General features: G+C 36.3%; 2 protein-coding genes across 5 annotated transcripts in view; one reads left to right on the top strand and one right to left on the bottom strand.

Annotated features, from left to right (window-relative positions):
* The window catches only part of LOC118265276 (START domain-containing protein 10), a 63280-nt gene extending 54961 nt beyond the window's left edge, over window positions 1–8319 (top strand). The window contains exon 6 of the mRNA XM_050705816.1: window positions 7538–8319. Coding sequence (XP_050561773.1) covers window positions 7538–7894 — 357 coding nt within the window. The 3' untranslated portion in view covers window positions 7895–8319. The remainder of the gene's footprint in view (window positions 1–7537) is intronic.
* On the bottom strand, window positions 851–5561 carry LOC118276462 (uncharacterized). Of its 4 annotated transcripts, XR_004783668.2 has the most exons (4): window positions 5145–5560; window positions 4026–4902; window positions 2497–2580; window positions 851–2183 (listed from the first exon to the last, which is right to left on the bottom strand). XR_004783668.2 is itself a non-coding variant. In XM_050705815.1 (3 exons), the coding sequence occupies exons 1-2, from the start codon at window positions 5329–5331 to the stop codon at window positions 4040–4042; spliced, it is 1050 nt and encodes a 349-aa protein (XP_050561772.1). In that variant the 5' UTR covers window positions 5332–5561; the 3' UTR covers window positions 851–2580; window positions 4026–4039. The 4 variants fall into 4 exon arrangements, 3 of the variants coding, with proteins under 3 accessions (XP_050561772.1, XP_035450682.1, XP_050561771.1); XM_050705815.1 differs by having other exon boundaries at window positions 851–2580; window positions 5145–5561; XM_035594789.2 differs by lacking the exon at window positions 2497–2580.
* Window positions 8320–9321: the final 1002 nt, after the last annotated feature.

Here is a 9321-nt window from a genome sequence, read left to right on the forward strand (position 1 = left end):
AAAACACGGGCCCTCTGAAAGGTTTCTGAATAATTCCCGAAGTTACTCCCGGCCCAAATCCCTCGTTATCGATTGTATTGTTTCCAAACTTTCACTCCAATTCTACGTTTCGTACTAAAACCTTCTTTTTATTTCTTAGAAATGACAGAAAATTACATTAATGGATGGTAATTTCGCATTTTTTTGTAATATATTTTTTTTTTTATTTAGGTAGAGGTATTTGTTGGGGCGTTGTATGTACCTATCTATCGATTGAATTGGAATATAAATAACTAGCTAATACATCATGGTTTCACCCGCTCTGTTCGGCTTCTTTTGATTGTAGCGTGATGTTTTATAGCGCATAGACGATCGAGTATCGATAAAAGCAGTATCCAATATCTATATATTTAAGAATCAAACGAACTTACCTTGTGAAGTTTGATATCTAATTATACGAGTATCTTGACCGAAGATGATTACAGTTTACATGCAGCAGCACGCGAGGCAGCAGCACGCGAGATGATGCTGTCCCAATCACACTTTTTATAGCTATTATTTAGATATTTTTAAAGTCGACTACAAAAATAAGGCGTATTTTTATTACTAAATTTTCGCAACACTATGCACGCCGCCACTACACTACCAAACCTGGAATGTCATTCTTTAGAGCAAAATTTTTTCGATAATTTTTTGGGCATTTATGGGTGGGTGGGAATGTAATCATCTTCGGTCAAGATACTCGTATAATTAGATATCAAACTTCACAAGGTAAGTTCGTTTGATTCTTAATTATACCTCGTATCTCTCCCGAAGATGATTACAGTTTACATGCAGATGTTTAGAGTATCGAAAAAATTAAACTTTAGAATAATCACAATAACGACATTTATTGAAATTAACTTAAGTAGTTATCTTCTCTTATAGTAATAATTACAATCAACTTACAATCAAGTATCACAGCGATAATCAGAACAATGCTAAATTATAATAGAGGTAGACCTAGGTATCATAATTATTAAACAAAGTAACATAATCAGTCATACAAATCAATATTATTTGAGCAGTGACTCCGCAAATAGGGCAATCAACTTACAATCAAGTATCACAGCGATAATCACTACAATGATAAATTATAATAGAGGTAGACCTAGGTATCATAATTATTAAACAAGGTAACATAATCAGTCATACAAATCAATATTATTTGAGCAGTGACTCCGCAAATAGGGTGTCCGCAGAAGTAATATCCCTATTATAGTACTTCAAAAAGCATGTGAGGATTCCGACCAGCCGGCGGCTTTCCGAATAACCTCCAGATTTATGCCTGCTCTACGGGCAGCAGACGTTGACGCGTGTCGCGTACTGTGCGCGCCGTACAGTTTTATATCTATGCCACTTTTTTCCAAAGTGTGTTTTACCCAGTGAGATAAAGTTTGAGAACCTACTCTTTTGTGGGGTTTTTGGTAACTAATAAACAGTGACTGTTCCTGATTTCGGAGATGGGATGTTTTATCTAAATAACATTTTAGAGTTAAGGCTGGGCAAATTTTTGGATTTTCTTTAATATATGGCAATGCAATTAAGGGTTGAACAGATCCTGGCCTTGAAGTTTTTATTAAGTCATCAATTTTTATGAGAATTTTATCATGTTCAAATAAAATATTTCTTATCTTAATAAGGGATAAAGTTTGCATTCTTTGCGCGGATGCTATTGCTAAAAGGGTTACAGTTTTATGGGATAAATCTTTCAATGATATTGACTCATTAGGTAAGTAATCAGCTACATAATTAAGTACTAAGATAGGATTCCAGGTAGTATTATATTTGGGTGCGGGTGGTTTTATGCGGTATACACCTTTAAAAAATCGTTTAGTTGCATCATTACAGGTTACTTCTTGACCTAGGATTATAGATAGTGCTGAACGATAGCTATTTAGTGTGCTATAAGAAGCACCTGAGTTAAATTTTTCAGTTAAGAAAGTTATAAACAGTTTAGTATTTGAATGCAGGTAATCAGTACCCTTATTATTGCAATATTGCCACCAGGACTTCAAAATATGATTATATTGAGTTAAGGTATTTTTAGAGAAAGAGGCTATCATAATATCAAGAGACTCCTCCGGGACTTCATGACTTAGCAATGCTTGCTTGATAATTTCCCGGCCATCAATGTTAGGTCCTTGTGGAGGGGATGCGCCTCTCTGAAAGGGGAAATTAACAGATCTTTGTTAGGTTTGAAGTAAAGTGCTTTTGATTTCAGTAGATTTGTCCATACTGGGTACCAGGGTTGAGTGGGCCAGTATGGCACCACCACCACCCCCTCTGCCTTGTCACTTTTAATTTTATGAAGAACTTTAGAAATAATACTAAAGGGTGGAAAAGCATAAAAGTTTATGTTTTCCCAGCTGAAGGTAAAGGCATCTACTATCTCAGAATTTGGATCTAATTTCCATGATGCATATCTTGGACATTTATTATTTTGGTTACTTGCAAATAAATCAAATGCTGGCATACCAAATGAGAAAATTATTTGTTGAAAGGCATATGGTGCTAATTCCCATTCTGTATCAATGTTATGTGCTTGACGCGACTCGGAATCTGCAATAACATTTTTGCTGGATTGAATATAGGATGCAAACAAGTGTAAATTACGTTTTTCGCACCATTGCCATATATCCCTTGCAATGTTGTTTAGGTGGGGAAATTGTATACCACCCATCTTGTTGATATAAGCAATGGCTGTGGTATTATCAATCCTCAGCAAAATATTAGAGTTTTTAAGATTCGAAGCGAATATTTTTAGGCCATAGAAAGCTGCTAACAACTCAAGAGTATTTATATGTAGTAATAATTGAGAATAATTCCAATGTCCATTAGCAGTTCTGTTATTGCATGCTACACCCCAACCCGTGGTTGAGGCATCACTAAATATCTCTAGACAATAGTTATCAGTCTGGAACGAACAAAGTGAGTGGTCAATGTTATCTCTCCACCAAATTAGGTCAGATTTAATATTATTTGGTAGAATCATATGTTTATTATAATTATTAGAATAATTAAGTGCCAAGAACTTTTCCCTTTCAAGTAACTTTGTGTATACCCAGCCATATTTCACAGCTGGGCATGCAGATGTTAGTAATCCTGTATAACTAGCAAATTCTCTGATTGTGCACTTTTTTTTATTTAAAAATTTATTTGATAGTTGTTTTATACGGTTTCTCTTTTCGGCAGGTAATGTTAGACACATTTTTGAAGAATCAAATACAAAACCTAAGAATGTGCAGACTTTGTTAGGTTCACTATTACTTTTTGTATTATTTATTATGAATCCTAACTTTTTTAATAACGTCTTTGTTGTTTCCACATTATTGAGACAATTACTGAATGAGTCACCAATGCACAGAAAATCATCAATATAATTAACTGACAAATAGCCTAATGAGCGTAAGTACTCTAATGTTGGTTTGAGTAATTTTGTAAACATATAAGGAGCAGTACATAAGCCAAATGGTAGTACATTAAATTCGAATAATCTATCTCTAAATAATTCTGAATTCCAATAAAAACGGAGATAAACTCTATCACTTTCTGCTACTGGTACCAGGAAATATGCATCTTTTAAATCGATTGTGGCCATGAAATAGTTTTTATCAATTAATTTTAATGCTGTACGGTAGTCTTCCATTTTAAAATGATTGAGAATTATAAATTTATTCAGTTCTTTTAAATTCAGTATAAACCGGTGTTTTCCGTTGCGCTTGGGCATTCCCAAGCGTAAAAATAGGTGAAATGAATTGTTTTTCACATGGGGTGCAGCAGGAAATAAAGCCTGCTTCTAACATTTCAGAGATACACTCATCAATTATGTTAGTTTCTGTAAATGTATAAGATTTGGATTTTGCAATATTAGTCTGATATGGTTCACAACGGAATGGTATCCTATATCCCTTAATCCAAGACAGAATAGTTTTGTCATTTGTTATATGAAGCCATTCATGATAGAAATATCGGAGCCTGCCGGCAGTAGGTATATAATTAATTACCTGTGATGGGGTTGTTAACGTCGACGAGATTGTTGTGGGTAGTTGATCCGCGGGCGTGTCGTCGTCGGTACACGACGATGGTCCCGTGGCGCCGACGGTGGTGGTAGCTGACGCCGATTCTGGCTGGGGTACACTCGCGGTTCGGCTGCTGGTGCCCGCGGTGCCCCCCGAGCGTTTAAAGCCGCAGGATAACGAGATGTAGATGTGTTGGGTTGCCCACGGTGAGACTGGTTAAACTTGGCCGTGTTTGTACTGAATCTTAGCTCTGAGGCAGACACTGATATAGCCTTGGATGATTTTAGATGTTCTGACAAGTTGGAACCGAACAAATGATCATCTATTTTAGTGTTTTTAATTATTTCTCGTTTTTGCTTGCTTAGAGAATTTACAATAGCAAACCTTCTAGAAAGAGATTCTCTGTAATGTGTATCACATAGTAGGCGCCCCGCATCACTCAATGTTTTTATGAGATCTTGGGGGACATTCTCTTTTTGTGACAAGACTAAATTCAGTGCTTTGCCAATTGCTGAAATACAGCTAGACATTTGATTTTGTTTTTGTTCACTGTATGCATCTCTTTTGATATTATTATCAGAGAGTGCTGATTTTATTTCAGGATTCAATGCCGGTGCCTTCATATTTGTGCAATTTTCAGCAGGTAGGTATTGTTTCAAAATATCAGTTTTTTCATCCTTGGATAGGCCATTAGTTAAGATGTGTTTCCACCTTGTTACTAAATCTTTATGTAAATTATCTCCAAATGATTTATTTTGCGTAGGATCTGACCCTAGCAATTGCAAGATATCTGGGTCCAGATCTTGGTTTTCCTCTACTAACTCGTCACTTTCTGGTTGCATCTCAATAGTTGGGATTTCATCTGCAACAACGTAAAATTATATTTTACGTGTAGGTATTTGTCATACTTAGTACATATCCACACACGGTAAACGTCGGGATAGCAATGTTGGCGTAAAACGCACTGTATAACTATGTAGGTATCTGGCATCCACACACGATATACGTCGGGATAGCACATGGATTATAATAATTTTATAACACTCGGCACTAATGTAATTTAATGTTTGAAATAAAAAGAGAAAACAACGTTTGAGTACTCACCTCGAGGTTCTAGATCGGTAATTATATCAAAATGTGACGACTGCGCGGGAGATAATGGCGGCATCGGTTCATCATCGGAAGTTGATGATGAAATTCTCCTTCTATTTTTCACCAGTTTCTTTACCTTTTTGTATAACTTTTCAACCATTTCACTATCATCCTTGTCGGATCGCTTCCTTTTTCCCATTTTAGAATGTTTTTATCGTTTTTATGAAGAGAAAACGATTTTTCAAGTGTGACTTTGACAACACAAAATCACGTAATGACATTCCAGGTTTGGTAGTGTAGTGGCGGCGTGCATAGTGTTGCGAAAATTTAGTAATAAAAATACGCCTTATTTTTGTAGTCGACTTTAAAAATATCTAAATAATAGCTATAAAAAGTGTGATTGGGACAGCATCATCTCGCGTGCTGCTGCCTCGCGTGCTGCTGCATGTAAACTGTAATCATCTTCGGGAGAGATACGAGGTATAATAATACGTGATGCAAAAACTTTCGGAACCTTTTTACAAAAATTGCGCGGACGTAGGAGCATAAAATTTGGTACACTTATAGTTTATGTGTAGGAGAAGTGAAAAATGCTAATATTTTTCAAAAATAATGCTTATAAAGTACATTAAATCAATAAATAAAACATTACACACACTACTATGCATAGCATCGTATTTGACAAAATGTCAAAATTGACAGACATTGCGATGATATTCTCACGTCTCATATGAAAAGAGGTTTCTCATTGAAGGAGGTTTGGTTATTCATGATCCGCCGGAATATATTAATTTGAATTTCACAAAACTAATAGCAATTCGTTAAATAAAAATTATCCTTGAACGTATGGAAAGTGGTATTGTAAATTAAATCGTATATGGTCGAATTTCGACCACTAGGCGACCACTAGTAAAAGTAATTATTCAAATCGTAGTAATCAGTAGTTCCCGAGATTAGCGCGCGATAGCAACAATAATCAAAATACTATTGAGCCCCGGAAGACTTAATGGGTTGCCAGAGCCCCAGCTCGAAGAGCAGAAGTAGGAACGGGGTGGTTTTTAGTCAGTAAGAGTCTGACACTCGCCTCTCACTTCACCCAATGCGGGAGAAGCCACAAAGGTCTTCTAGTTTCGAGTCACAGAGGGTCACTTCATCATGAGCAGCGTGCGCAGACGAGGCGACTGACTCGAAACTAGTAAACCTTTTCTCCATAATAAAAAGAAATGGTTCACGATAGTTGAATAAATAATAAAACGAACTTCGGAATAATGTAGAGCGAAACCTGAAACAGTTTTCATCGCGTCAGATACAGAAGTTTTCACACAGTCTGAGTGTTCACACAATAACATGGATGATAAAACTTTGTACCTAGTTACAGTTTAGTAAAACTCAGTTGGAAACCAGCGGAGTGGCACTCTCAGGTTTTATTTAATGTTGTTACAGTAACATATATTACATTTTTGTTTGTAAAGGATAGGGAGATTTATTTATTAATTAAACCTATATAGTTAGGCTGGATACCTAACTATGAGGAAATTGCTTAAGTGTGGGAGAGCCATGCTTGAAAAGCAAACTTAGACATGTATTAAGTTGTTAATAATAACTACCCCGTAAGGCAACTGACCCCGGTATTTCCTCACTCATTCACACACTATGTTACTCTACTGAATAAAACATCAAGTTTCAGTATTTCCGTGACAATCAAACATAATTCCCCGTGAATTTATTATTATGCAAATGTTTCCAGCGTGGATTACGAACACCTATCATTATGTAGTTATTTTTTTATATATATGTAGGTAATGTTACACGGTTCTAGCGTTATATTTAGGGTAAAGGCACTATTTATGGTAGGTATACTAGTTATTAACTCCGGCTTTACTCGTGAGGTTAAAGGAAAAAGAGTAATCTACACCACACTTCAGTGTCTTCGCTATAATTGTAGCCCAGTAGGGCTGATGCCGACCCGGAGCTGCGGACTGCCGAAAAGCAACAGTAGGAAAGGGGTGGTTTTTAGTCAGTAAGAGTCTGACACGTCTCGCCCTGGCGAGAGAAGTCATTAGATGATTTTCCCCGCGGCAACCCGCTAGGTAGTCAGCAGCTCCAGTTTAACAACTTTTAAAGGACGTTTAAAGTTGCGCAATTAATTGTTGTACATATTAAAGGCTAATAAACATAACTAAAAAATGCCTTGTAGCTGAAAATAGGGATGATGACGGGGTGTGACATATAAAATAAAAATTAGTCATCTATCCAATTAATACATTCAAAAGCTTATATTGTTTTTAAAATATAAACTACTCAACTGTTACGAGTACTTTACTTCTAAATAAAATAAGATTTAAAAGTCACCTGAGGCCTATATTTTTACCTGCGAAAATAATTCTATAATTTTCTAATTCCAGTGCGTAGACCCCGACGCGCCACCACCGCCCGAAGAACCAAAACCAGACACATCCAAAGCAAAACTGGAAGTGCCACAGCCCAAAGAAATAGAGAGCCACAGCGTGGAAGACCTTGGCGACATATCTTCAGAGTTCAGCGTAGAAGTAGAAGAAGACAGCCTGGACCATGCCCAGGACCCTAAAAAGAAGGGGAAATTCTACAAACTCGTGAAATCTATGAAGAATAGAAGGAAAAGTGTTCAGGTCGCGAAGAGTGCTGATAACTTGGCTGATAAGCCTTTGGAAGAACGGCATGAGAAAAAGAAAGGTTTTAAATTTCATAGGAGGTTTAGCCTGAGTCGAGGGAGGGAGGATTGAGCTTATACGCGTTGTGACTTAGACGGATAGGGTTTGTGAATCGGTTTTTGAAATACGTGATGGCGCTTCTAGTATTTGTACATCTAGGATGTTTCATAAGTATCGGAGGGGTAAAGTAGTGATGGATTTTCAGTTTTATTTAAATAAAGATATGGTTGAAAATCCGTTAAAAGAAGATCGAGTAATAGGAAAAAAAATAGTGGAATACCTTGAGATGCAGCTCCTTATCGCGTAGTTCAAAAACAATGTTAATTGTTTAAAGAGATAAGAAATGGTTCCCTTGACATGCCAAAGAATTGTTTTTATTATTTTGTTTGTATTTACATTACAATTTGTTAATATGTATCTGCGTTGTCCTTCTTATTTACCACTAACAATGGCAAGATTAAAATAGCATAGTGCTTATCAAAAAGTCATTTAGAAGTTAAAAATAAATAAATAAGTAATAGATAGTATTTATTTGAACCTAATTCGTGTGTCATCACGCCTTTCATCCTTGAAGGAATAGGCAGAGTGTACATGCAAATGAAATTGTGCATTACGGGACGTAATACCACTGTACAATGTACACCCACTTTTCACCGCTACAATCCAGCAATTAACTTGTCATTTAAATTTGAACTTTAAATCATACGTCCTATGATATATTTTATAACGCCAATTCAAAAAAGCCGTCATTGGGTGGCCAGCGCGCGGGACGCGCGCTCCGCTTGCCTGGCGACCGCTCGCCGCCTGCTTTTGAAACAAATACGCATCACACGCTTGCAGCTCGCAGTCAGTGCGCTGTAAGCACGCTGGCAGCTAGCAGTAGCCTCAATTTTAAACCACGCCGTGCCGTAGCTTAGCCGGAGCCGTGATTGTAGCCAGACACCAAAATTTATATACACAAAGTCGGACAAGAAACTATAGTACTAAAGAAAACATAATTGGAGAAACTGAATTGTTCTTAATCGAACTCACATCAAATACTTTCAGCAACCATCCTCTACATTACTGAGTCTAAAGGAATATTTGCTTAACCTACTTTAATTTGATAAGTATTTAAATTTTTAAGATAACACACTTCTACGGTTATCTTGCTTAGTTTTCTGTAATTTAAAAATAAATTGTTATAATCTGCAAAGGACATTTTGTTTAGTAGGCACATTTGTTTTAAAACGAGTACATACACAACGTACCTATGTGTAGTTGAAAATTAAATGAAGTTTATGTGAAAAGTGTACTATAGTGATAGTTTGGGACGGTCTCCTGTTAAGTTATTTTAAAGAGAATGCATTGAATGGTTTCTTCCTAAATACCGACGCATTATAGACGCATAATGTGGGGCCGACTTGTAAGTACATAATTGTGTGTTTAGAAAATCAGTAATTTAGTCTTTATTTTTCTTATAATAAAGCCTTTTATCGGTTATTCAACATGTTATAAAA

This window comes from Spodoptera frugiperda, chromosome 28 (genome assembly GCF_023101765.2).
Source record: "Spodoptera frugiperda isolate SF20-4 chromosome 28, AGI-APGP_CSIRO_Sfru_2.0, whole genome shotgun sequence".
Taxonomy (NCBI): Eukaryota; Metazoa; Arthropoda; class Insecta; order Lepidoptera; family Noctuidae; genus Spodoptera; species Spodoptera frugiperda.